Source organism: Fomitopsis serialis, assembly GCF_022376445.1.
Source record: "Fomitopsis serialis strain Sig1Antser10 chromosome Unknown B0H18scaffold_137, whole genome shotgun sequence".
In the NCBI taxonomy this organism is placed as follows: Eukaryota; Fungi; Basidiomycota; class Agaricomycetes; order Polyporales; family Fomitopsidaceae; genus Fomitopsis; species Fomitopsis serialis.
Genome location: NW_025955097.1, coordinates 1 through 26,872, shown reverse-complemented (window position 1 = coordinate 26,872; position 26,872 = coordinate 1). Strand labels below are relative to the sequence as shown.

The 26,872-nt window shown below is 56.7% G+C and overlaps 8 protein-coding genes across 8 annotated transcripts; 6 read left to right on the top strand and 2 right to left on the bottom strand.

Annotated features, from left to right (window-relative positions):
* Positions 1–395: 395 nt before the first annotated feature.
* B0H18DRAFT_1124912 (uncharacterized protein) lies at positions 396–1,818 on the top strand (the record flags this gene model as incomplete). Its single annotated transcript, XM_048034926.1, has 3 exons — positions 396–848; positions 934–1,351; positions 1,409–1,818. The coding sequence occupies 3 exons, from the start codon at positions 396–398 to the stop codon at positions 1,816–1,818; spliced, it is 1,281 nt and encodes a 426-aa protein (XP_047887109.1).
* A 3,354-nt stretch (positions 1,819–5,172) lies between these two features.
* On the top strand, positions 5,173–5,826 carry B0H18DRAFT_96796 (uncharacterized protein). The gene has a single exon (XM_048043460.1). The coding sequence runs from the start codon at positions 5,226–5,228 to the stop codon at positions 5,628–5,630; it is 405 nt and encodes a 134-aa protein (XP_047887108.1). The 5' UTR covers positions 5,173–5,225; the 3' UTR covers positions 5,631–5,826.
* Positions 5,827–7,072: 1,246 nt separating this feature from the next.
* Positions 7,073–7,828, bottom strand: B0H18DRAFT_1041671 (ubiquitin-related modifier 1). Its single transcript, XM_048030593.1, has 2 exons — positions 7,492–7,828; positions 7,073–7,417 (listed from the first exon to the last, which is right to left on the bottom strand). The coding sequence occupies exons 1-2, from the start codon at positions 7,743–7,745 to the stop codon at positions 7,300–7,302; spliced, it is 372 nt and encodes a 123-aa protein (XP_047887107.1). The 5' UTR covers positions 7,746–7,828; the 3' UTR covers positions 7,073–7,299.
* A 1,489-nt stretch (positions 7,829–9,317) lies between these two features.
* B0H18DRAFT_96695 (uncharacterized protein) lies at positions 9,318–11,055 on the top strand. The gene is made up of 3 exons (XM_048043386.1): positions 9,318–9,602; positions 9,661–9,848; positions 9,897–11,055. Exons 1-3 carry the CDS (start codon positions 9,492–9,494, stop codon positions 10,876–10,878), a joined length of 1,281 nt encoding a protein of 426 aa, XP_047887106.1. The 5' UTR covers positions 9,318–9,491; the 3' UTR covers positions 10,879–11,055.
* Positions 11,056–19,164: 8,109 nt separating this feature from the next.
* On the top strand, positions 19,165–20,144 carry B0H18DRAFT_1124907 (uncharacterized protein; the record flags this gene model as incomplete). The annotated part of the gene is made up of 5 exons (XM_048034925.1): positions 19,165–19,269; positions 19,333–19,496; positions 19,573–19,587; positions 19,639–20,031; positions 20,093–20,144. The coding sequence occupies 5 exons, from the start codon at positions 19,165–19,167 to the stop codon at positions 20,142–20,144; spliced, it is 729 nt and encodes a 242-aa protein (XP_047887105.1).
* A 696-nt stretch (positions 20,145–20,840) lies between these two features.
* B0H18DRAFT_1124906 (glycoside hydrolase) lies at positions 20,841–22,721 on the top strand (the record flags this gene model as incomplete). Its single annotated transcript, XM_048034924.1, has 11 exons — positions 20,841–20,875; positions 20,936–20,957; positions 21,013–21,068; positions 21,126–21,251; positions 21,314–21,506; positions 21,563–21,637; positions 21,701–21,844; positions 21,898–21,927; positions 21,988–22,087; positions 22,143–22,378; positions 22,446–22,721. 11 exons carry the CDS (start codon positions 20,841–20,843, stop codon positions 22,719–22,721), a joined length of 1,293 nt encoding a protein of 430 aa, XP_047887104.1.
* A 128-nt stretch (positions 22,722–22,849) lies between these two features.
* Positions 22,850–23,937, bottom strand: B0H18DRAFT_885946 (Diphthine synthase; the record flags this gene model as incomplete). The annotated part of the gene is made up of 5 exons (XM_048041093.1): positions 22,850–23,198; positions 23,253–23,522; positions 23,569–23,693; positions 23,745–23,816; positions 23,875–23,937. 5 exons carry the CDS (start codon positions 23,935–23,937, stop codon positions 22,850–22,852), a joined length of 879 nt encoding a protein of 292 aa, XP_047887103.1.
* A 1,887-nt stretch (positions 23,938–25,824) lies between these two features.
* Positions 25,825–26,862, top strand: B0H18DRAFT_1124904 (uncharacterized protein; the record flags this gene model as incomplete). Its single annotated transcript, XM_048034923.1, has 5 exons — positions 25,825–25,833; positions 25,896–26,026; positions 26,086–26,201; positions 26,250–26,584; positions 26,645–26,862. Coding segments are annotated over 5 exons (809 nt in total), but the record flags the coding sequence as incomplete, so codon positions are not given.
* Positions 26,863–26,872: the final 10 nt, after the last annotated feature.

The window sequence follows — 26,872 nt, the reverse complement described above, 5'->3', positions numbered from 1 at the left end:
TTCAAACGGTCTGAGCGCAATCTCCTAGAATGCAGTGTCGCGCAGAGGCGAATGACCTCCGAGTCGGGAATGGGAATATCGCTGGGTCGTAGCGGTGTCAGCCACGTTCAGGCCTTAAATAGATTGGGGAGCCACGACATTGCAGTGAGTCGGCTTCTGCCGACTCGGAAAACACCGTGGCGCGATTCCGAACTTCACGGGATTGACTGACGCTGCTGGCCGGTCTGCCCTGGTGCCCACTACTTATGTCGACGCGGCTGTCGAGTACATACTAGCAGGGCTAGCTACCATCGATTCTGGGACCAGGTATGTGCTCAGGAATCTAATAACTGACTTGAATAATAAAGCGAACTTGAACCAGGCTGATCACGTCCTCGTCACGTCCGAAATACTTGATGTCTCCGAGGAATAGCGTCTGCACAGGACAGCGCACCCCGACTCTTCCTCAGGAGCTCTGCGAAGCGGTCATTGACTTCGCGTGGGAGTACTCTTCTACGCTGAAGACATGTAGTCTTGTATCGCGCGCATGGCTACCGACATCCCGCATGCACAAATTCTCGTTTGTCAGATTTGGCGAACACAGGGAAATCATCTCTTTCCAGGCGATAGTCTCTTCACCGATGTTGAATTCAAACCGCATACCTCACCTTGTACGTGATCTCTGCTTGGGAAAAGAGGAGGAGGAAGAGATCGTGGGTAGCCGGCCTACGGTGCTGGATGACGCGGAGCTGCTCAGCCTGCTCGAGAAGTTTACCTCGGTGCAGACGTTGCGACTGGAGAACGTCTGTTGGTCACTATACACTATCCTGCCTGCAGCATCGGACGCCGTCACAGTGATCGCGAGTCAGGTATGTGTTCCTTGCCGCCCGCTTACGTCTGCAGGCTCTGCAAGCGTGGGGGTTGCTGATAATCTTTCACCGTGGACATGTGTAGGTGGCTTGCCTTCATCTGCACTGGGCCAATACCGACGATAGTGTAGACTTGATCCATATACTCTCCTCTTCGCCTCGAAGGTCTTCCGTCTACTTCACAGGTTATACTCCGCAGGATAGCAAACTTCCGTGGGATAGGCTCGAGTTGAGGAAACCCATCAACCCGACGATCAGCATCGGCAGGATGGTAGCCCATTGGGACTCGTACATCAGGTTCTACTCGGCGATGCTCAAGACATATGCATTCCGCTGGCCGTTTGCGGCCACCATCGAACGGCTCACTCTGACCGAAGACCCACTTGGATATCCTCTGCACGACGTGGAGCGCGATTTCAGAGATTTGGAAGATGAATTGTTGTATACGGAAAGTCAGATCTCCGTGCTGAGGTCCGGTTCCCGCTCAAGAGAAGATGACAAGGGTATGTCGTTCGACCTGGGCAATACATCGTGGTGCCTGACTGCATCGGTAATCTTAGGCTTCACTGCTACCACTCTGAACATCCGGTCCATAGAGATCAGCGCCCCTACGATCCTGCAGTCTAGGACCGTCTTCTCAGAGTCCTTGACGCAGCTGCTGTACTGCAGAACGCTGCTCGCGCCCTGCATACGCTTCGTTCTAGACGGGTCCAAACCCGCGAACGCTGTTCCGCGGCAGTGCGCCGGACTGGACCATGTCCTCGCTGGTTTGGCAGCCGAAGACCCCGAAATGGAAATCTCCTTCGACGTGCAATGTACCCCTGAACGTCTCGCGGATTGGATCGCGGCCATCTCGGCTTGCTTCCCTACCCTCATCGTTTGCGGAACGCGCGTCGAGATGGTCTGCAGTACCACGAGAAACTGTCCAAAAGGCGATCGGCGTCCCGTCGCCGAGCATAGGTGGTCATAGCGTATCGCGCTGAGTTCCTGCATGTCTGTGTAAGCACAATATGATCGCGGTCGTGCTGGCTGTTGCGCTTACTGCGCCTCTGTTCACAGATGACGACACCTGGTCACCTCACCTCGTCCTAGTTCGTGTATGCGATATGTACCATGCGTCTCGCTCTTACGTCGATGACGCGAGCCTTACCGTTCGTCCCGTTGTTCACGCTTGCACTCATGTCTTCACTGTTTGGGATCTCCTACCATATTTTCGCCGACGTTCATCGGAACGCCGCATCGACAGTGCGTTGTCTCCTGCAGGAGTTCCCTCCATTTGTTCGTGACCACGATGGTTTTTTCGCACATATCACTACTGTACACACAAGCCACTATGGCTACCGCTACACCGATTATATTCACCCCTAATCCTCTTCATCGCCAAAAGTGCACGACGCAGATCTCACATTATCGCACATTGTATGTGAAATCTGTCCTGTCTTGCTTATCTGTATTAGTTGCCCTTTTTCTTGCACTACTTTCGTGTTGGGTTGCGATGACTTACCATGTATTTGTCATCTTCAGTTCCCTCGCCGCATCGTGCAGCGGTGCTAATGGCCGGAAAGAGATGTGTCAGCGAAGGTAAGATATCACCGAGAGAACACAAGAAATACGTACTGTCTCGACCAGACAATGTCCACCGCATTTCGGTTCCAGTCACTGTCTTTACCTTTCAACGCGTTCGGCTTCACCATACATCGCACATCGCTGACAGAGATTCATACCCACATATGCAGGTACAAAAAATATAATACAGCCTTTACACACCGTCAAATAACGTACACACTCGCTGAACGTACTACCGGCGCGATGCTGACGAGGCGAGACCGCGAGATCAAAACTGGAAGAGAGGAATGGGATGATACGAGCTGAGCGCCAGACGTGGCGAATGAACTCTGGTGCAAAGTATATGAGCAGAATGAGGGTCCGAGTCGAGAAATACCGACAATACTGTGGGCAGAAGCCCTTGAATGGTCACGCGCAACGACGCAGATCGAGCAGCTAAATAAGCATCACTAACTAGATGACAATGCGAACAGAAGAGGGTAGGTACTCACCGAGATTCCAGTGGCGGAAGTGGTGAAGTCCTGAGGTTGAACTTCGCGAGTCGCGCTTGTTGACATAGTCATTGAAGCCGAGGCCCGGAATGTCGATGACGGTGAGTTTGTCGAGCTGCTCGTGGTCGCGGCGGCTGTAGTCCCTCGGCGGGGACAGCTCAGTGGAGTTCAAGAGCGTGTTCACTAGTCTTGTCGGCTTTAGCTCGCCCTCTTGTTAGCTAGTAGCCCGCCGGTCTGCTGGTTCGCCCACTCACCTGCCTACCCTCGGCTTCTCGCCAGCCTGCGCTCGGCTCATTACGCACTCGCTCGCCCTTTCCCGCCCGCTCGTCCACTCGCCGCTGGATTGTTGTTGCCCGCCCGCGCTCACCTTCTTGCTGGTTCTCCTGCCACCTCGTCTACTCACCCGCCTCCTCGCCTACTTGCCTACCCTCTCGTCCGCTCGCCTCGGCTCGCTTCCTCGCGGCTCCTCGCCCGCCTGTTCTTATCCGCTCACCCATAAGTACTCGCTTTCTCGAATGCTTGCCCGTAGCCTGCTCACCCGCTCGACCTTGCCTTGTCCATGCCAACCGCGCCAACCGCGCACACCCGTACCCGCTGCGGCGGGTTTGTACCCGGGCGGGTACGGGCCCGGGTAGAGTACGGGATACCCATGCATATACTGATGCTCTTCCTGAGGGCCGGGGCTGGGGTCGCGGCCATCGTCGACTTCATTGACGACAGCACAATGTGTATATGCACCAGGAGCAGCACCCCCAGCGCAAACGAGTTAAAGGACGAGGCGAGCGGGATAGAAGTGTGATGAGAACAATCAAGAGAGATCGATGGTTGGGCAGGCATGCAAGGGCGGGTGGGCGCGTGAGATCGGGCAGGTGGAACCGGCGGGCGGGGATAACAGCGGCGACAATAGAGTTGGTTCACAATCAGTAAAGGGGATGGCGAGAGCGAGGTACTTGGAGGACAATGTCGGAGTGTGCAAGTGAGAGGATGGTGGTTGTGGAAGAAGAATTTGAGAGACGACACAGCGTCTCAAGATCTCAAGACTGGCTATATGCGCCCACGTGACCGCGTGCAGTCGAGCACTGCGGCTGAGGTCCAGGACGCGGACTTCGATGTGCTGCTAAGTCACACCGTGCCATGAGGCCTTGAGGGTGTACCTCCCCATCCTTTACGCTGTTTTCATGCCCTCGTTCGCAACTGCCTGCATAGGCCCCAAAGGCGACTTTTGTGCCCGAAGGATGACCTGAACAGCCTGTAGTATGCGCCTCGTCGCCGCTCTGAGCCTACCCGCGCTGCATAGGCCCGTACGTGCCTGCAACTTCCCCGTTTCCGATCGAAATCTATATTGATAGGTCAGCATATACCTCAGGAACTGTGTCATACATGATGGGTACATGCCGCGCAGCCTGAAACTTGAATGGTCCTAATTCAATTTATTCCGGAGATCGCGCTGACATGCTGACTCGACGATACTCATAGTATCTAGACAGATTACGCGTCCGCTCTCGCCGTCTGCGCTCATCTTAAAAGCGGCACCAAGCGGTGCCAATTCTCTGCGCATGTCTTCACAAGTCTGGTACGTTGTCGACTTACAATGGCATCTCAGAAAGCTATCTACATCCAACACCACCTCTTGCAGTCTTCCCGTTCTCTCTAGTTATATCTGGAGCGAATGTCAAATCTTACGAGGTAAGTAACACAACTCGCCGCTTGTGAGATAATTATCCGGCACTTTTGCTGATGTTGCTGTACTGTTACATACCCACGAGCATATACCAAGCTTCAGCGCTCAGCCCACGTACATCCCTTCCATTTACTGCTAGAATGTGCACCACATAGGGCTTGGCCCTCACGACCAACAAAGGAAGTCTTCACTTCGGTTCTACATAAGTATCTGTCGGCTTTGGTTGGCGAGCGCAACCCTGAAGACGGCGTAGCCTCGAGTTCTGTCTTCGATTTCTTCAATATATTGTTGGTACCGGTCTGATAAGCCGCCCTGAGCCGGGCCGGGACGGCTGTTGTGCATGCTGTCCATCCTGCGCCAAAGTCCTCCTCACTGGCACCTAGTTTTTCTTTCACGTATCGACTAGAGATCCAAATGCTAGCGTTGCGCGGCTAGTGGTTCGCCAGTCATGACGAATTGTGATTACTGTAGGTAGTGCCTTCCCTTGCCGTTGTGCCAGTGCGCGACGCGATGTGGCGCGTGAGTCCCACGGTACAGAGTACTTCATCCCCTCCTCCTCTTTCTCCTCCTCCTCCTCTTCCTCCTCGTCGCGACTACATCCCGTCGTCGGAGTCCCGAGTCCGTGGTACGTTCTGCCCCATGCAACCTCGCCCGTTCGGCTCGCGAACGCTTCCTCTGGAGCTCTGCGAGGCGATAATCGACTTATGTCGGGAGGACCCCTCTACGCTGAGGGCATGCAGTCGTGTGTCGCGTGCATGGTTTCCTGCGTCTCGCAAGCACATATTCTCGTCTATCAGGTTCGCTGAAGGCGAGGACATCACTACCTTTCAAGCCTTGCTCTCTTCCGAGTTACCGGGATCCAGTAGCATCCCCAGTCTCGTCCGCGATCTCTGCTTGGGCGGAAATATGCCGAGATGCTTGGGCATGAGGACCGGTCGCTGTTGGCTGACGCCAGGCTGCCCGGCCTGCTCGAGCAGTTCACTGCAGTGGAGACGCTACGGCTGGAGAATCTCGATCGGCCGATCGCCACTGTTCCCGCCGTAGAGAACGCAGTCGCAGTGCTCGCGAGCAAGGTGGGTGATCTCGCGCTACTCGGGCTCTGCAGATCGCATATACATCTACTCACTCACTGGTCGCATCTATGTAGGTGGCTCACCTGCACCTGCACTGGTCCGAGACCGGATATGGACAGGTTGGATCAGACTTGATCGATATTCTGTCCTCGTCGCCTCGAAGGTCCTCCTTCCACCTCTCAAGTTACAATGCGCAAGGCACTGTCGTCGAATGGACTGAGCGGCAGTGGAAGCCGATCTACAAGAAAATTAGAATCGGCAAGCTCGTAGCCAATTTATACTCGTTCAAGATTTTCTACGTCGCCATGTGGCAAGTGTATGCGTTACGCTGGCCCTTTGCGGTCATCATCGACCGGCTCACTCTTACCAATCACACCCTTGAGCGTCTCGGATTCCAGTCGGAATTCTCTCTGCTGGCGGGGTACCTCTATGACACAAAGTGGGGCTCCAGGTTTTGAAGAAAAGACTCGTAATTGATGTCCGGGATGACAGTGGTACGTCTCCCGCGGGATTCGGACAAACCTGACCTTGACGTTTGACCACCCCTGCTACCCCAGCCGTCCCCACTACTACTTTGAACATCAAATGCGTGGACGTCGATGCTCCTTCGATCCTGCAATCGAAGACCAGCGTCTCGGAGTGCCTAACGGCATTTTTACGCTGGAGGATGCTGCTCACGCCCCGCATGCGCTTCCTCCTCGGTGAGCTCGAACCCGAGAATGCCGTCCCGGAGCAGTGCGCCGGTCTGGACGGGGCCCTCGCCAGTCTCGCGGCGGAGGACCCCGAGCTAAAGATCACCTTCAACGCGCAATGTCCTGCTGAACGTCTCGTGGACTGGGTCGAGACCATGTCGGCGTGCTTCCCTACTCTCACTGCTAGTGGAACGCGCGTCGGGATGGTGTGTAGTGCGAACGGCAGCCCGGGAGGCGAGCCGTCTCCTGCCGTTGAGCACTGGTGGTCGTGAATCCTGACACCATCCAACTTATGCGCATGAGGTCTGCTCTAGTATCGTGTTCGACGATCCCGGGATGGTATCGTAGTTAAGGTTGACGGTGCGCATTCATACTATCGTTAAGTTCCATCACGGTTTCATCCACCTCATCGTTTCGCTTCATCCTACTGCATCGCCGTTACAAGCGCAGGCGACGAGCTAAATGTCACCGTTGTACGTGCGTTCCGTCGGCATGTCCTTAGTCTCCTTCCAGTCAGGCGTAGACGGTCAACGATCGATGTAGGCAGTACGACAGAATATAGCCTCTACTGTACCACGATGTTACCAGTAGCGTGCAGATGTAATTACATACATGTCAGTACTCGCTGAACCCGAGACAACGAACGCTCTCAATCTTCTGCTTGCCTGCACCCGCTGTCCCGCTCTGTGTTCCTTGACCATGTGAAGGGATCCTCGTATCCCCATCTGCCACCTTGTTCAGCCCCTTCCTCGTCCTGCCTACCCTCTACACGCCTGAGCCGCCGTGTCCCAGGCTATATTGTGTGAGTCGTACCAGTGTTCGCTCGTTCCGATGTTGAAACGGACGAGATCGATGCCTATATTACTGAGAATAAAACAGGCAGATCAACCAACGGCTCACGGTTGCAATTTATGGCTCACATATGGTCGCCACGGATCCGACATGTCTTCATCCTCCGTGCAGCGTCGAGATGAATACGATCTCGTCTCCGTCTTTGAGCTGGTAGTCCCCCTCACCCTCCAGCTCCCAATCCGTGTCGTTCACGAGGACAAGAATCCCTGGTCGCCTGACGAACGAACGGCCGACATTGCCCTTCCTTCAGTCGACGGACCAGATGCATGGTAAGTTAGAAGAACGTACACGGTTCCGCTCTCGACGAACAGCTCCTCCCTCTCCTTCAGCAGGTTATCCTTCAGCCATAGGATGAGATACGCCACGTCCACAGGCCGGCCGTCTCCCTCCGCTGCCCCCGCGTCGTCCTTGAGGCTCCTCTTCGCGTCCGCGGGTGTGGCGGAGACGCGGGCAGGGAGGACGACGCGATGCGATCGCTGGTTGTCGAAGAGCAGCTCGAGCCCTCCACTGAATTCAATTTTTATGGAGACCTGCTTCGACATTTTGAGAGGGAAAGGGAGAACTTGTCAACCAAGCCAACTGCACGGAGATTCAGACGAGCAAAGATGTGGCAAAAGAGGCAAGTACAGAGTTGTCATGAGCGCTTGATCTTCCTCCTCTTCCTCCTTCCTCTTCCTCCGACCTCGAGGCGCTGTCCTACGGCCTCTGGATATCTCGCGCCTTTCGCAAAATAATCGCTTGACTTGCATCTATGTGCATTAATTTTGTGCGCTATAGTCAATCGTGGCGCCGGATACGACCTGAAGCCGACTGTTGTTACCACAGGAGGAACCTACATTCAAGTTGTACAGGAAGGTTGGACATGACACCGAGCTAAGTGAGAGCAGTTTTGTCACATAGGGAATCTCTGCTCATTAGTCACTGACAGTCTTATTTGCTGTACGGGCCACGCAGAGGCGACAGAGCGATGCGCGAAACCCAACGGTGCGCTTCTGGCCATGGACCCCACCGGAACCTACTGTACCTTCATCTGCGACACTTGCCTCCGTCGTCTGCGCCGGAATGTGTGTTAGTCGGGGTCAGACTCGTGGACTTGTGGTGACCGTGGCATCCTGGGGGATGCTGTCTCCCCACAATCGTTCATCATGCCTGAACCACCACGGCTCGTCTTCTGTTCCCCTCGCCCGTATCTGCCGTCCACTGCAAACTTCGACATATGTTCCTCATCTCTGTGGCTTGTTGGGCCCTTAGCTACTCCGTGTTTCCATGCCCACCCTGTTCAACGTCGGCTTGCATACAGGCCAGCAAGCAGCGTCAACGCCGTCATCACTTTCAGTATACTGTGGATGTCCTCCTGACGACCGCTTGCAGAAGACTTGTGTGCGAACCTTGATTGACTGCTGGACGCTCAAGGACTTTAAACACTGTTCTTACGCCTGGACCTTGTTTACACGCTAGCTCCGGTTGCCTTACCCGGTGGTGATGTGTTCTATCGTGAGTCCCACTTGCTCAGCGCTCGCATCTGCGTTTCGAGCTCAGGCTTTGTCATACCGGACCATATCATGATGCAGCTGCGGCCTGTGGAGGCCAGGCGGAACTGTCGCACACCTGGTCCATAGGTAAACCACCTAGTTCCGACCACCAGGTGTAGGGAACGTTTGTGCACAGCAACCTTAACCATCTTCCTGCTGTTGGACGCATGGCATCACACGAATGTTGTCCTTCCTCTGTATTACTTCTAAAAGCGAGACCTATCTACCTGTCGTCAAATTCGCTCGTTGATGGGTTCGCGATGAGTCGTACATGTACACTGTTGTTGTTACGCTCATCTTACGTCCTCGATACCAGCCCTTCATCGTTGGCTATGTGCTGATGCTCACATCTAGTGATCCATGCCTCGACCACGCTCCGCAGGATTGTCCATGGTCCGGGTCAGTGGAAGACGCTCTGCGTTGTTTGATAAACAATGGGTCGCCTTTGTGTTATGTAATTAACGCTCACTTGTACCACTAGATCTGTTGTTACTCGCTATACTAACGCAGTCAGAAATCCATTCTTTGCGGTTTGTAATGGACGTAAAGAGGGTGCAGACGCCGTGTCTCGGCCTCTGCAACGTGTATTCCTCTTTCCACGATGAACAAACCGATCTTTGGCGACGGGCTATGTGCCTTTTCGAATTCTGATGTGTCGGGTCCCGACATGAGGCCCACACGTGTGCGGCGGTGAAGAGGCTCGGATTTTTGCCCTTCATATCTTTGGCCCCGCCCATCATCACGACCGCTATCCCTATGCTTCAGCCTCCAATGGCCCACAACTACAACATTTCTGTCGACACCTCGCTGGAGAAGGTGAAGCGGCATCCGAAGTACTATCTCTCCGGCGGAGACATTCATTTCCTGGTGCGTATCGCTGACTGCGCTTGGACTGTCGTCGTGTGTGCTGACGACGGCGGTGCAGGTTGAGAACTACCTTTTCCGTGTACATCGTTACTTCTTCGAGCGCGAGTCGGCATTCTTCCGCGAGAAGTTCGCCGTCGCTGCACCTCCTGGGCAGCAGCCGAAGGGCTCGACAGACGCGCACGCATTCCCTCTGGAGGATGTCTTGGCCAACGACTTTGCACGATTTCTCTGGGTGTTCTACAACCCGTGAGTCGATCCCAGTTGTTTCCTGCACCACCTCACGCCGTGTGCCAGGAAATACTCCATTTACGACGCTACCGTTGAAGATTGGTCAGCCATCCTGAAGTTGGCATTCGACTGGCGGTTCGCGGAAGTCAAGAAGCTCTGCGTACGGGAGCTCGAGAAGTTCGAGATCCCGGCGCTGCGTAAGATCGAGCTCTACCAGGCGTACGAGCTGGACAAGAAGCTCCTCATCCCTTCGTATATCGCGATGTGCATGCGGCCCGAGCCGCTGTCCATCAAGGAGGGCCGCCAGCTCGGTCTCGAGACAGCGCTGCTTCTGGCGACCGCCCGAGAGTCCGCGCGGGGTAGGCCGTCGGGCAGCCCCGGTCAGCTCTGCTCCTCGCCCGTGACTGCCGGGGGCGAGGATATGGTCTCCATCATCAAGGATGTTTTTGGCATCACTGCGGGCCCGCCCTCCCCTTCCCTTACGCCGCTCGAGAACATTGGGAGCGCGTCCGCCTTCACGATCCCTGCTATGAACGGCATGAACCGTACTTTCACGACCCCCAAGAAGCCTACGCTCGCCGCCCCTTCTCACAGCGCAGCAACGACGGCGGTTGACTCGACCTTCGGTCCGTCGTCGACGCCCACCGTCACGGCTGCTAAGGATGCAGCAAAATCCCCAGGTCAATTCGCCTCGAACTCTTCCCCTACTATTCTCAGCGGGAGACTGAACTCTGTATTTGCTCCAATGCAGGGAACGGTACACCCACCTCCGCTGGAGCCGCCGCCACGGGCACCCTCGCCGGCGGTGCAGACGCCAACAGTCGAAACCCCGGTGGTCGAGACACCGTCGGCGCCAACGCCGGTGGTCGAGACGCCGGTTCTGGAGATGCCGCTGGTGGAAAAGGACGAGCCGGAGAAACCGGGGAAGGCGCCGACAAAGAAGGAAAACCAGAAAAGGAAGCGACAGCAGGAGAAGAAGGCGGCGCAAAAGAAGGGCGCGCAACTCCCAATGGCAACAGGGGGGACCCAGGGGAGGAAAGAAGCCTAAATGACTCGGAGCCTTCGGGCAATAGTACCCTTACTCCCGATGTTACTTCGTCGCATTCGCAATCCGATGCTCCCATCCTTGTTGACGTTACTACTTCTACACCGACCACTGCTCAACCTCAGCAACCCCAGAACGCGGACGAGACGGCGGCGCCTGCTGACCAGCCGAAAGAAATCGTCTCGAGCGCTCCCGATGTAGGGGAGGAACAGGCTTCGGACCCTTCACAGCATGAGGCTGTCGCTCCTGCGGGCAGTGATCAGGACCTGCAGGCAGATGGCGAACGTAAAACGGAGGGAGGTGTTGAAGAATCCTTGACTGTTACGGCTCCGACGACAGAGACGCCCGAACTCGTTGATGCGTCTGCTACCGTTGTTGATTCATCTTCTGGCACTACCCCAGCAGAGCCCTCTTCGGATGCTCAGGCTAGTAGCGGAGTCTCGGAGAGCGTTGCTGCTCCTGGTGAGGGTGCGCCCGCAGAGGTCCCCACCGACGCCGCAACACCACCACAGTCTACCGACAACACCAACACGAGTACAGATGCATCGGTAACGACGCCAGAGGGTGGATCAGACCCTGTCCCGGAGGGCAGTGATAAGACGGAATCCTCCGTAAAAGAGGACAAAGCAGCCTCTGAGGGGAGCAACGTGGCAGACGAAAACGTAAAGGATAATCAGACAGAACCTGCAGACGTATCTGCCCCTCCTGCAGGCGACACCGAGGCGCCCGCCGAGAACACACCGCAGCCTACGAATGGCGATGCGTCCACCTCGCAGACGGCTGGCGAAGCGACACCTGCAGCTGGTGACGTGAAGACGAACCCCGAAACCGAGACCCCGGCGTCATCGTCGAGTGGAGATCAACCTACTTCGTCTACGCCTGGTACGGAGGGCGAGCAGCTCATCGATACAGCCGCGTCGCCGGGTCCAGCAACGCCCTCGAAGCCGAATGCCTGGGGCAAGACCGAGACGCCTGCTGCGACGCCCAGCCAACCAGCTTCTACGACGGCCACGGACAACGGCTCTGCTTCAGAACCAGCCCCCAGCACGACACCGCAGCCAAACGCTCAGGGTGAGAACAAGACTCCTGCTGCGACGCCAGTTGCAGAGAAGCCCGCCGGTCCTGTCGCGGAGCCACCTCGTACCGCGACACCGAAGCTCAACGCTTGGGGGACGAACAAGGTTAACGGTGCGACATCAGCAGTAGGTGGTAAGCCTACAAGTGCTGCTTCAGAGTCTCCTCGTACGCAGACCCCGAAGCCAAACCCTTGGGGTAAGAACAAAGGTCCCAGCGCGACACAAGCAGCAGCGGACAAGCCTGCTAGTCCGGCTGCAGAGTTGGCTCGTACGCAATCCCCGAAGCCAAGCGCTTGGGGCAAGGGACATCCTGTACCTCCAGCAAATGCCGAGAACAAGAACGCACCGTCCACTACGACTGTAGACCAACCATCTACCATGCCACCCGCAGAGAACGAGAAGCCTGCAGGCGCTGCCACAGAGACGACTCGCGCGCCGACCCCGAAGCCGACGATCATCACAGACTTGCCCAACCCCGCGCACAAGAAGAATGCATCGATTGTGATACCCGGCAGGTACTCCGCCATGATAGCGAAGGTTCAAGGGAAGGCATCTGTGTGGGGCGGCATCATAGGTGGGACGCATAGCGAAGAGAAGCAGGACCAGGAAGGGAAGGACGGGTCGCCGATCCCAGGAGCGTGGCAGGACAACACGGGAGCCACCTCTGAACCTCCCCAACCAGGCGAGTCCTCCAAGCCTGATCAACCGGCAGAGCTTGCTGCTCTTGCTCAGAAGGCGAAGGATATGTCTGCGACAGGTGGTAATGATAAGGGAGAGTGGGATTTCGGGGAAGATGGACTTGATTAGATCGTCCATGGCTATGCTTCGATGGTGGATACTGCAACTCTATGTGGTGTCGCCCGCTGTGCTGTCAGACGCCTTTCTTCGATTTTGGTGACATGAGTGCTTCGGTTTTTTGGTCTTCTTCGATACCCTGTGTTGTTGTTACGAGACCCTGGAGGTCGTGTAGTTGTACTGTTCACATTCACGCTCGGTAACGATAAGTATGACATCTATATATGTAGCCACAACTGAGACTATATTCTGTAAGGCGGGCTCGCGCGCGCCATCGGATACGTTGCCCTCCAACCCGCTCTCAGCTGTATCACAACTTAGTACTCGCTGTTTTCTGTTTGACCTCTCGTCTGGGGAGCTCAATGTGCGTATACGGTACCGACGAGTTGCCTTACTAATACCGTGACTAACTACTACGGAAGGACGAGCATTGCATCAGTACAAGTGTGAAGTCATGCAATCTTTGTTCACTCAGACTTCCGCCGGCTCAGGCTAGTCAAGTGTGCCTCGACGCCGCAGTGCATCAATCGCCTCCCGGCGACATGACTACTATGCTGCTTCTCTTGGGGAAGAGACTTAGCAATATCGATGCAAGCCTCCTCAGCCCATCGAGTCCCGGGCTGACTTCAATCTTGAAAGCGTCTGACTGCCAGCTTCGGACAGTGACTCGGACTGCCACCGCCCTGGAGGCCATAGAACTTAGAAGAGCATAGAAGTTGCCCCTTGCGACCACATCTTTTACTGATTTGGACGACAAACAGCTCGGCTAACGCATCGAGGCCTGAGGCCTGAAGGCCTGAAGGACTAGCTGTTACTAAGTGCCCCACTTCCGTTTCTCGATCACTTTGACCTGACTCGGACTTTGACCACAGATGGGCCACTGTATCGATCTACCAGATGCGGCGACCTATGCCATCCTCGAGACTAACTCCAATTTGGTTAGTGCTGGCCACCGACGGTCCCCATTGGCATAAAAGGCCGGCAGAGCGCGGCCAAGGTTCAACAACTTCCCGCTCCCTCCGAGTCTCCAGCACTTCCAACTTCCGCCTGAGTCGATACGAGCCCTCATCCACAGTAGTATGCCCACCATCCATCCTCACCAGCGGCGTCTCAGACGTATTCGACGAATATCCTTCGGGCTTCCTAGTCCAATGATTCCAATCGTCAAGAATGCGCACCCCGGGTTTACCCACCTAGTACGTTGTGGCGCTTTCTTACTCGCGAGTCGCGTGTCTCTCTAACGCGTCGTCCACGCAGTGTATAGGCCATCCAGTCCGTCGGGCCACGCCGAGCGAGAGGGCGTGAGCAGAGTAAGACCCGCAGGACGCCCCGACACGGAGCTCGTGGAGCACGACCGCGCCGCTGTTCAAAAGCTGCGCACGACGCATGCAGGCCCCGCAACACGCCGGGCAGCTCCTCTGTCACCGGCGTGCCGCACACGCACATCCTCTCCGCGTCGGGGCCCGAGTCTTCCCCCGCACTCCCTCACTGCCGCGGCGATCAATGCGAGCGGCCGGGCAGAAGCGCATTGCGTGGCACACGACGGTCCCTCGGTACATGGCTACTCGTCGAGAAGGACAACGCCCGACCCCCGTTCGCCGGGCCTCCTGTAGGCGTCTCCGGATGAGCTCCTCCGCGGGCGACCTGCCTCCTCCGCTGCTCCTGCATCTGCTGACTTACGGGGCCTGCGCCACGCCTACCGACGGGACACCGAGACAGGCCACTTCGTTGGGAACAGCCCTCAACATCAAGTCGGACGGTCTCAACATGTACCAGCACGCCCCGGCCCAACAGCATACGTAGTGTAACTAAGCAGTGCGCAGAGCCCGTGGCGGCGTCCTCTCAGTCTCAGCCACGAACCATGCATGCACCGGTGTGGCAAAGGGACCTAGCGGATCGGTGAGCACTCGTGGTACCGTTCATCTACGCGCGGGCCACTGACGACCTTCATTGATACTTACAGGGATGTTGTAGCGGTTCTTAGACCATATCTAGAGGGTCTAGCCTCGCGTGGACGCCCCCGGCTGGCCGCACAGACGACGCGCGGGACGCCGTACAGATACCTAGCCTCAACACCAACCGAGGACGGTCCAGCCGGCTTCATCACACACGTTCGAGGATATATACGGTGCTGGTGGTGCTCGTTAGCAGATTAACAAGGCAGGCGCACAGGGGAGGATCGTCATTCGTACGTCGTGCGGAACATACCCCAGGATTGAGATGCGGCTTTCTCGGCCACTGAGGAGACAGCAGTGCGAATCGGGCGGAGGAGTCAACGGTTGCTCAGCGGCTAGCAAAGAATGCGCTGCTTGTTCGTCCGCCGCGGCGTCAGGAGTCGTACATCTCGTTCGACACCGTTCAAACGTAGAACGGGGCCACACAACCACCCAGGCTGTGTGCCGTGGCTTTATATTAGCTGTACCACACCTCCATATATACTTACCGGTGTGCTTCGCACTGATGTTGAACCTCGTCGAACGACGGGGCTGCTGCCAGTGTTGAGTATTGAGTACACACCAGTAACGATCCGCCTCCAGAGTACATTGTCAAGCAAGATACGCTGTAGAGTACAGATCGATATATTATCGTATGCAATACAGGGAATGCGCCGCAGATCGCGTGCTTGGGTTGTACGACGAGTACCAGACTCGATACATCCTAAGCAGGCAAATCAGCGGCGCGCCAGGACCGTTAAACCGATTTGAAGACGCAACAGTCCTGTAAATGGCGGATTAGAGCCGGATGCAAACAGCAGGGCGAATCACCTACTTCGAGATATGCAGTGTCCTATGTGATACATAGCATTGACGAGGTTGTACTCTCGTCGCCGAGCGTTCCGACCCAGCGACCGTGTCGCCACTACTTGTACGAAGCAAGGTCGTACGCACGCAGCTCAGTCGAGGTCGCCGAAGAGCTCAGTCGTCTCCGGACGCACGAAGCGCCTCGCGATGCCGTGGTCGTTGAACAACAACTTCTCAGGCACTGAGAATCCTGGTAAGCGATCGGAGAGACGTAACCGACTAGCACACACCTTTGTGGAAAGAAGACAGGACCTTCAACGCCCAGGGACCGGATAGTCCGCCTGTCTCCGAGGACCGCCTGTGTGCGCCCCCGTCCGTTTCGTGCATCACCCACTCCTCCACAATATCCACATCCACCACGCCCATCTGCACCTGGGCCGCCACACGCTCCATGGGGACCACCAGCTCCCACCACGCCCACCAGTACAGGATGAGGAACTCCTGCGCCATGAACATCGTGTCGATCCGTCCATATTCCATCAGCCGCTTGATACGCTTGAACGGATCCGCGAATAACGGACCCAGCAGGATCTCCTCGAGGAAGTAGACCCCTGCGAATCGGTACGCGAGGAAGAGCGGGGAGAACCACCCGTACGCGAATTCTTGGCGAAGGTCGTCTACGAGGATGCGGATGATGGGAAGACGGCTGAGGAGCGATACGATGGGAGGAAGGGAGTACGACAGGATCCCGGGCACGGCCCAAATCCAGACAGCGACGAGGAGGATGAACAACATAATCTCGTATTCTGTCACCTCGTGAGGGCAGTCTGTCCCGCCATCGCAGCCGTCGTCGATGTCGTCGGTGGCGGCGACATCGACGATGGCCTTGTCCGTCGAGTTAGAGGTGACGATGTCGCGCACCTCGTCGTCGACGTTGAGGGGAGGGATGGCCGTGACGGGCTCATCCTCACCCACGTTGTGAGAACCGTTGTTGGGATCAGCCTTGTCCTCGAAGGCAGTCACGACGGGAGAGTCCATGACCAACAGGTCGCCAGTACCGTTGGCCATGTCCATCCCGCCGAGGGTGTCGACGAGGACAAGGTTGAGGTCGATGTAAGCCGGGCTATGTCGGCCAAGTGTCATGAGAATGGTCCACTGGAGAGCGAGGGCACGCACCCGTAACCGATGTCGCTGAGCGACATGTCCGATAACCAGATGAATTCCGGGGAAACCTGAGCCGCCGAGTTGCGAACGGTGTTGACAATGTCGCCTACGACGGCTGCGGTGTTGTCGACGATATCGCCGACGACAGCCGCGGTGCCCTCCACTGCGGGGCTGACACATAGGTAAGTCAAACGCGATGAGATGGGAGGTGCCAACGACACTCACCTGGCGGGCAGGTACAACAGGAAGTCGTCCATGACGGCCGGCGTCAGGAGGAGTGTACCGGGGATGAGCTCGACGTTGAACGTCGGAGGGAGGCTGGGCAGCACGCTGACGAGGGCCAGCGCGCCGCCTAAAAGTAAGATGAGAGGGAACATGTGTGATACGCAGTGGGCTGGTGGTGGTTAAGTTCAAGTTGGATGAGGGGGGAAAGTCGAACACGGGCGGGTTATATATGGCGGGAGGCTGACATGTTGAACTTGGTTCGACGATCGCCGTCACCCTCGATCGGCTTCCACTTTCGGACGTCAGCCCACTCGAACGGGGACGCCGTCAGCCTCTGGGCGCAGCGTCGGAAGTGTTGAAACGTTGATGTTCCGCAACGTCCGCCAGCCAGGCCTGTGCACCGGCTGTCATGAGAGAGCACAGGTATTGTCCAAGTCTGGAACAGCCGTGTCGCCGTCACAGACCCCGACATGTCCTCCAGATCGTGGTGTGTCTTCGGACGCCTGTCGCGTAGCCCTTGCGGGAGGAATCGGAAAACTCGTCGATCTAGGATTGAGGACGTCAGCCTTGCGATTTAACGTAGGGCGCGTACGGGTGAAGGTTGCACTGCGAACAGAACCTCCAAAGCACCTACAGCTTGGGTTGTTTTGCTCAGTATATCCTGTATGTTGCTACAGCAAGGGAAAGTCAGTCAACGTGCAGGAAACGAGGACACATCCAACCTACACACGAACGACTTGACCTTTGGCCTTCTCGCACCTGCGTCCATAGGCCACCGTTCGTGTGGTCACCTGCCTCTCACTGCAACTGCGTGTCTCTCGTGACGACACCCGCGAGGATGCCACCCTCCTCAGAGATACGCACTGTACATACCGTGATGCGGCTCAATAACATACGTCCTGCCCATCGCCCGTGGCATTCTGTACATAGCAACAATAGTTATCCATGTATTTCCGTCGGCCTGCGTACGACCATAATGCATAACACCCCACTGAGATGGGGTGCGTGGCCTTCGTCGTTACTTGCGGCCACGGTCGAAGTTGTCATTGTGCCTGTGTCTTGCTGGGTACACTTATCAGTTAGGCACGGGGGTTGTCTTCAGGGCAGACAGTGACAGTGATAGGGCCGAGGACAAAGTGACACGACGGGGACACAGCGGTGGATGATGATGATGATGAATTCAGCATTTATTAACCGCAGCAAGCAAACAACGTGCTAAGACGCGGCGGACGCCGGCCTGTGCAAGGGCGGGCGTTTAAACGCGCCGCCCAGGCCTGCGCCCCGTTCGAGGGTAGTGTAGTAGTATGTACGCGTGAGGATCTGTACTGTAATGGATAGGCAGTCAAGTCGGGGAATGAAGCCTGAAGCAGTGTCTAGTGGTGTGGTCTGAGGTCGGGACGTAGCTCGCATGATAATAAATAGAGAATAAAGAAGAAATAAGTGAGAGGCATACTGGTCATACTCGGCTCTCCGGCGTCCTTCTCCTAGGGGCGCAAGCCGGGATTGCCCCCCTAGGGACACAGCGGTGGAGGACGACGGTCGCGCGCTCTCCGAAGGTGGCGCTGTCACCTGACCGCGTCGTCTTCTCCCGCCGACGCGCCTCATCGCTTGCTTTCGCGACTCCGGCCGCCCTCTGTCTCTTGTCGGCCAGCCACGCTCACCGACACTCATGCGCCTGCACCGTGCCAGCGACCGTGGGAATTGTCACCCTCCGTGCATACCGCCCACGCTTCGATAACGACGACTCGGAGTCTGGACGTTGAGCTCAACGTCCGTCGCGCCCAAAGAGGTTGTGACGCACCGCGCAATTCTTCATTGGCCGCCCTCGTCGTCTCACTTAGAGACCACCACGCCGACTGTAGGCATACAGCACTAGCCGCACACCAACATCATACTTGCCTACGTATGCATCCGTCCTAACGAGGCTTGGAAGACAGCAGTCCTGGTACGTCCGTGTTTGATTAATGTTCCGCGGCGTCGATCTGAAACTGCGTGGGCAGATCAGTCCCTAGATGTGGCCACCGTTCCTCACCGATCGGGACGACAAAGCCCTCGGATGACGCACCGAGGCCGGCCCCGTGTTTGAGCCACCGCTGGCCCCTGGCCGCTTTGACCACAGGTGGCCCACCACGGCGTACCATACTGTATCTGGCGATGCATGCGATCCACGAGGCCATTGTTCCTCCGGCAACGACTGGCCACCGACGCTCTCGAAACGCATAAAAGGGCGCACCACGGGCAGAGGCCCTCAACCACCCCTCTCAAGCACTTTCTCGCACGCTACGAACATGTACACCCGTCTCCAAGTCCACCTCCGCACTCGACCCAGACGCATACTCTCCCCGCTTCCTGATCCAATCGTCAAGAATGCGCACCGCGCATCTGGCCACCTAGTATGTTCCGCCTCATCTTCGCTTGTTGGCACCGCTGACCCACGTCGCCTGCTCAGTGTACAGACAGTCGAGCTGCCTATATCGGAACGCGTCAGACCCGACTGCGCCCCGCCCGGCTCTAATACGGCCTCCAAGTCGTCCGACAGCCATGGGGGGCCGTACGAGCGAGCCACACTGTACCTGGCCACCGCCAAAACGACCTCATCAGGAGCGGACGCGGCGGGACGGTTGGCGGGTTGTGTTCCGCCAGTACGAGTTGGTCGCCACGAGGAAGGTCATCCAGCAGGTCTGAGGCTTGCTAAGGGATGCAACCGATCGGTGAGTGCTCGGCGGGCCGTTCTCGTTTCGCGCTTACTTACATGGATGCAGTGCCCCTCTGGTAGACGTGGATTGCGCGGCACTAGTCAGTCACCGGCAGGCCAGGTGTTTCGCGGGCAACCTGGAACGCCCAGTCCCTCGCGGACTGTTTCCTTACAACCTTGACCGTGGCGCAAAAGGCCCCGTGGACGAAAACTGGAACAACGCGACGATGGCGAGCACCGCCGACGAGGAGTACACAGCGCGGAGGATCACCGAGATCGAACGAGCCCCGTCGACACGCGCCGACGGAAGACCTGCGAACAGACAGCGGACGGAGGCGAGTCCAGCCTGCACCTCCTCATCGACGGGTCCGGGGGGCGGGTCAGTGGTGGTGCGTCCCTCCCGTGGTCGACGTTCCCTCTTCAAGGGAAAGCGTCTGAAGGGCCTACACGCATGCCTTCGGTGAGTGTCACGAGTCCGAAGTTGTACCCTTGCTCACGGCTAGCTGTTATGCGTGCCACAGGGCAAGTCTGGAATACGTCAAAGTCGTGTACACCGGAAATTGGAACGATTAGGACGCGACGCAGCCAAGCTACACCACCCCTTCCTCGCTGCCTGCGGCCGTCTGAAGACAGTTGACACCCACGTGCTAGTGCCTCCTCAACTTGAAGACAGGCTGAGAGTTGTGAACATGCTGATGGTCAAATCGCACTGACATGAGATATTCTGAATCTACTCCATGCAGGCCCTCGTGGCCTCCGAGTCTGCCATACCACACCTCCATATTTTGTACCAACCAGTTAGTGTCATAATTTCGGTTTCCCCAGTTTTTGTAGGATACATGACAATGAGTATGTGTACATTACTCGGTTCTCGAGAATTGAGTTCAGCCCACGCCCGCTATGCGTGAAGATATGAATTGGTTCGATACGTGGACTTTAGCGCCCGGAAGTGAGTGTGCAGATCTGGATCTGGCAGATGCGTCCTCGTGACGTCACGGTCGTTGTCTCTTCCTTCTCACCTTGTTCTCGAACATCCATTAATTCATCCCATCTCGAACTCTATTTTCCTGTGATATACGACTGACGACACTTGAGAGACCTGGGCACGCGAGGCCACATCCATCGTCAACTTGCGGCGATTGTCAAGACTCCGACTTGCTGTTCCGAGTGACATCTGAGCGAAACACAACTTCCGGAATCTCGTTGGCAAGCAGAAGTACTCAGTTCTGATATCTGGATAGCAGATTCACACAGCTTGCCTGTTTGGATATGGCCGCGCCGCGAGAGAAACTGGTTGTTGCACAGTATGTACACGGATGTTGTACCCATGCCTCTGATACTCGAGATGACCGGGTGATTTCTAGCTTCATGGTCGGAAATACCTACGTATGTGGGCCATCGGAAAATCGTGCGCAGCACGGTACCCATGATGTCCACGTAGCCGTACACGATACAAGACTGGGTGGAGGATATCACGCTCGCAAGTGAGAACGGGATGTAAGTGGTGCGCATATAACCATAGAGTGGATCGCTGATCGACTCATGGCTCTTCAGCGATGGTTTCGCGCTCAACATCGGCAAGGAAGAATGGCAAATATCGCGTGTCGCTGATTGTTATGAAGCGGCGCGTCGAGCGAGAACTTCACAGCCATTCAGGGTGTTCCTGAGTTTGGACATGACGTGCGTCCCGGCCTATGTTCCACGATCTGAGCTCTCTGCCCAACGACGCTCGCTTTGCTCAGCTCTATCCCTGGGGCAAGTGTCGACGATGCCCTCCTCATCCGAGACCATGTGTCGCGATTCGCTGGACATCCACATCAGCTCCGGTTTATTGGAAAGGTCCTCTTATCGACCTTCTCCGGGGGGAAGAGTCGTTTCGGACAGAAAGACTTGAACAGTGCCTGGAACTTCGTCAAGGGAGTCGTAGAGGCTGCAGTCGGTAAAGTGCGTTCGCTTTTAAGCGGGTTAGATAGAATGCTCGACTTTATCAGATTCACTTCGTACCCGCATTTTTCATCGACCCTGCACGGTATCCTGCCGTGTCTTCGATGGACGGGTTCTTCAACGTAAGCCATATTCCGATGATGGTGTGCGCCCAACATTCAGAATGTCGGACGGCATATATGCAGTGGAACGGAGGCTGGTCTACACGTTTGACTCCCCAGTCGCCCCGCCACGAAATTCGCATGCCTAGACTAGACGGTGATCTCGTCCACCTCAAACACCTGGGCGGGCGGACGTTCATGGCTGCGGTCACGCCGTGGTTCTTCACGGTACACCCTTCTCCGAACCCTGCAGTAGCGCTATGGCTGACGACGATGGTCAGCACTACGGGCCTGACTCCTGGAATAAGAACGTGCGTAGAGGTTCCTCATGTGCTCTATTTTTAAGGGCCTGGCTGTGACCTGTATGTCAGTGGATATATCGTGGCGACGACTGGCTCTTCGTCCGCAGGTGGGAACAGCTAATCGCCATGCGGGACCAGATAGACATCGTGCAGATCATATCCTACAACGGTCCGCCCTTCTCTATTCCCACCGCCTTCCGCGTATCGTTGACCACCGTGCACAGACTACGGCGAATCACATTACGTAGGGCCCATCAAAGGTGCCCAGCCCAACTCTCAGGCGTGGGTCGACGGCTTCCCGCACGAGCCATGGCTACACCTCGCTAGGTACTACGCTCGTGCGTTCAAGGAAGGCGTATACCCTGCCATAGAGGCGGATACGATATACATGTGGGCGCGACCGCATCTTAAGAGCGCTGTTACCGACGACCCTGTGCCTCGGCCGCGGGATTGGGAGCTAGTGCGTTGTACCCTGCGTCTACTGTATCATCGTCATCTGACCATTCGGTCTCGAAATTTCCGACTAGACGGATGACATGATCTGGGTCGTCGTGTTCGCCATGGCTCCAGCGGTCGTCACAACCTCGTCGTCGGACGATGGGCATGACGCCCAAATCGTTGAGGTACCCTCGGGAGTCTCGAAGCTGTCACATCAGGTGGATCCGAAGGGGAGCATGAGGGTAAGAATGGAAAGAGACGGCGTCCTCGTTGCGCAATGCACTCCTGAGCGGCACGGGTTCCGGTTCCAGGAGCGGCCGGGGGTTTACAACTTCAATGTGTACTGTGCGATGTCTGGTCCATAATGAGTGATCGCGCTCAAGACGAGTAACGAACCTGTCTGTTTCCGTGCGAAGAAATCACCTACCTCCGAGAAAAGCTCTGCTAAACAAGTCCATGTCGATCGTCCGTTTCCAGCCTCGAACGGTCTAAGTCACCGATCAAGTGCGCAACCGTACACAGACTGCGCGACGCTCCGCCACGTCTCCCTGTTGACCGCATACTCCTCCGCATACTCGACCTCCAGGTCATGCAGCCGCTTCCCGACGATGATTAGGCTGTGCAGCGGCTCCCCGAAAAGCTCCGGCGGCTGTGTGAGAAGCTCCTCCAGCGTCCCGCACACGATGCGCTGGTGCTCTTCGCCGCCAATTCTAGATAGCCCGACTGCTAGGGTCGCTTCTGGCTTGAGCACCCCTTCCCCGCGGAGGGCTTCGATCTCTGCGATCTGCGAGACCGCTTGGGGGATGGACATGTACCTCGGGGGCTCGTAGATTTTCCTTCCTCTACGCGTGCAGGTCAATGAGCCGTTCATCAGCTGCATTCCGGCGTCGAGTTACCTTGCTAGATTCTCCTCGCTTTGCTCTTTCACTTTGATGTCTAATAGGACGAGGGTGTGCATGCCCAGGCCCATGTTCTCTTTGATGCGGTCGTAGAAGCTGTCCGGCTTCCACGTCTCGGTGAAGAACACCAAGGACACCGTCTGTCCGAAGTTGTACAATTGCAGACCACAGGCTCCGACGGCGTTCATGATGGACGCGTTGTGGATGACCCGCGTCGGTATTTTCAGCGAGCGCGCCCGGATGATGATGTCCGTGTGCGTCGTCGCCCTGATTGCGGTCAGAAAAGAATCCGTGGTCGAGGCGTGGGTCCTACCCAAATGGATCGCCGACGACGAGCAGGGACACGTCCTCCTTGTCGGCATCTCGTAGGATTTCGTCGCTTTCAGTCTCGACCATGTTGCGATCGGCGAGGATCAGCTCTTTGCCGTAAAATGCTTCCTTAGACGTATGAGTGTCAGAAGATGGATAAGAACATTCGGTTGCACTTACCAGTCGTTCTTTTTGGACCATTAGGATGCTCGTATAGGCCTCGAGATAGACTCTCGAAGAGCGTTTAACCACCTGGCATGTCATTTCAGCCAATCCATATTAATTCGACAGGAAAAAAGATATGATCTACCTCCAGCCCTCGCACTGTGATGTCCTTTTCATCGCACAGACCCAATCCGACGAGATAGAACATGGTGAGAATAGTTCAATGTCTAGAACTGAGAAGGAGAGCTTCACTTTGCAAAGTTCACGGAGATATGGGCCTAGAGCCGTCACACGTGATAGCGTGACGGAAAGTCGATATCAGAGGTTTCCATATTTGGATGTGGGGTCCTGACTCCTGGTTCAGCGGCTGAGATGCCGCTAACGGCGAGGACCGAGGCCTTCGCAGACTCGCCCTACTTACACTCGGGTTCAGTGATGGCCTCGACCCCCACACTGCTTGTCTCTGCTCCCCCACGACGATGTCTGCGCAGTCGCCGGACTGAGCACTCCAAGCACCGTTTCAGTGAGCGTTGCCTGCAGCGCGCACGGCTGTGTCGCTGACGAGTTATAGGATTATTTCTACAGCACTTGTAGACGGTTCATATTGGACAGCGAACGTGCGTACGGACGTAGCATTCCAGGCGCCTGTTCCGGTGAGTACTGCCAGCAGTGCGCATTGCTGTATCGCCGACCATTCATAGAATTGTCACAGACGGTTCGCTCAGAATATCTCATCGACTGGAGCATAACTATTAGGCAAGTGAACCAGGTTCATCCGTTCTTTATTGGTCTGGGGCTGTCAGGCGTTGTGCGCTGTCTCGACACGCCGTAACGTCTGCGAAGCTTCAATATTATTTCGTATGGTCATGATGCATCCTATGGAAACACCTGCACACTAGGCAAATACCCGGTCGATCTCTCATGCTCCCCCATGTATCCACGCGCCAGTTGTCGCAGGGTTACTTTGTCCAGTGTGCTGGTATGGTCTCCAGCATTGTAGGACAGTGTCCTGGGCAATTCGGTAACCGAGGCGAACTTTATCGCTGCCCAGGCAGCCTACGATGGTTGCAGCTTAGTTGCTGTGCTATCACTCTACCTCATGATTTACGCTGAAGGTTACCGTGCGGCCTTCCACTGTAGACTGCCTTTATGGAGCGACAATAGATATTGTCGTGCTCTAGACAACATGGTGCCTGCTACTGCTCTAATTATCAGAGCAGGATGAGTCTACCTCGCTGAGAGTTCGGGGGTACTCGGTCGCAGCGCTTCCGCAATAGCGATGCTACGTGAAGCCGCCTGCCCTCAGTATGCGCAACTAGTCGCACTTGCTGGGCACTACATCGACTGCCAGCTTCGCTGACGATTTTGTCTTTGTGGCCGAGACGATATGCTACTGCTCGACCGCCCCAGTGTCATCCGACCTAACGTAGCTGTACGGTGCTATGTCACGGTCTCCCGTGGTCGAAACCCCCACACCCGGGGCCGTTCAATCTTCCACGCTAGACAGCATAATCACGGCGATACTACTCATCGCTGCCCTCGTGTCACCGTGACATCTGCTACTATTGCCTGAGGGGCGTGCTCAACGGTTCGATCCGGATGAGCCTGCCCTCTCAGCGCCAGTCATGATATCGGGGGTGCTTAGTTATGACAGCTACAGCGGATTGCGCTACGTGAGGCTGCATGCCCGCAGTATGCGTACCTAGTAGTCGATAGGCCCGGCATTACATCGAAGGTCCACTACGCGGACCTTTTCCCCACGACGAGCACCCTCGTTCTGACATGTCGTCACAATATAACGGCACAAGCCCCCGCACGTCTTCCTGCAGCCTTGTTGTGCACGTCGAACTTCTTTCATCAGTCGGCAGACGTCATCGCTCGCGTGTCGACTGCGTTTTGCGCGGTTGGTGTGCGGGATTTTGAACGTTGCATCCACATTGCGGGTTCTAGATCCAGAACGCTGCGAGCGTGCGTGAACCGCGAAGTTCGGGGCGCGCATGCCTCGGCGTATCGGTCAGCGCACACGCTTATACATGGTCTACGTACTGCTGCCAGACCCACCGAACTGACTCCCGTCCATGATATAGAACCCACGATGAAGCGTGTGCGCACGAGTGCCAGTGAGGCTGGGTCGCCGCCAGGCGAGATGAAGGCGACAGGGCGGAGGCGGCGTTCGACCCGCTGAAGATCCCCATCGACATCCTGCCGCTGATCTTCGAGCACCTCGTCGATCGGCGCGATCTGCATGTGTGCACACAGCTCCACAGCACCTTCCATGCGGCGGCGACACCGCTCTTGTACCGGACGCTGGACTCGCGTGTGATGAAGACACGGCTTGGAGTACGTATTGTCGCAGCGTCCGCTACTCGTTGATACGTATGCGCCGTGACAGCGATCGGCGGTCTGCCCCGGCGAGCACACTGCTGAAGAAGCCGGAATACGCCAGATACGTGCGCCATGTCCGAGAGACAGGTGAGCAGCAGGGCGCGCGCGTCGAGAGGGAGCTGAGCGAGTGCGCAGGGGCGATTGGATTCAGCAAGCCGGAGCTGCTGCACGACTGCGAGCAGGCGCTGAAGCTATGCACGAACATCCAGAGCTTCAGCTGGAGCGACCAGAGCCCCGACGCGTCGCACAACGACGAGGTGCTGCTCGCGTTCCTGAACATCCTCAAGGGCCTGAAGCTGAAGCAGCTGACGATCCGCACGTACATGGGGCTCAGCGAGGCCGTGTGGGACAAGCTGCAAGAGTTTCGCGGGCTGACGAGGGTCGCGCTGTGGGTGATGGAGGGGCAGCCGCGGGTGCTGCAGGGGTGGTCGGAGCATCTGGGCTCGACGCTGACCCACCTGGAGCTGGGGGTCGGTGTCGTCTCAAGTCACGTACTCCATCACCGATCTCACTCGCAGCTTTCCATGCAGCGCACCGCCGGCGTCCCCGCGTCGATCCTCGTCTCCGTCTTCTCGCACCTCGCGCATCTCCGCTCACTCCGCCTGAAGGGCGCGCCGACGAGCGCGATCCTCGAGATCCTCCGCATCCTCCCTAAGCTCGAGAGCCTCGACACGGAGTACTTCGGTTCGGGCATCTCGCACTGGCCCGTCGAGCCTGTCGCGCGCCTGCGAGCTCACGGTGCGCACGAGTTCCGTCGA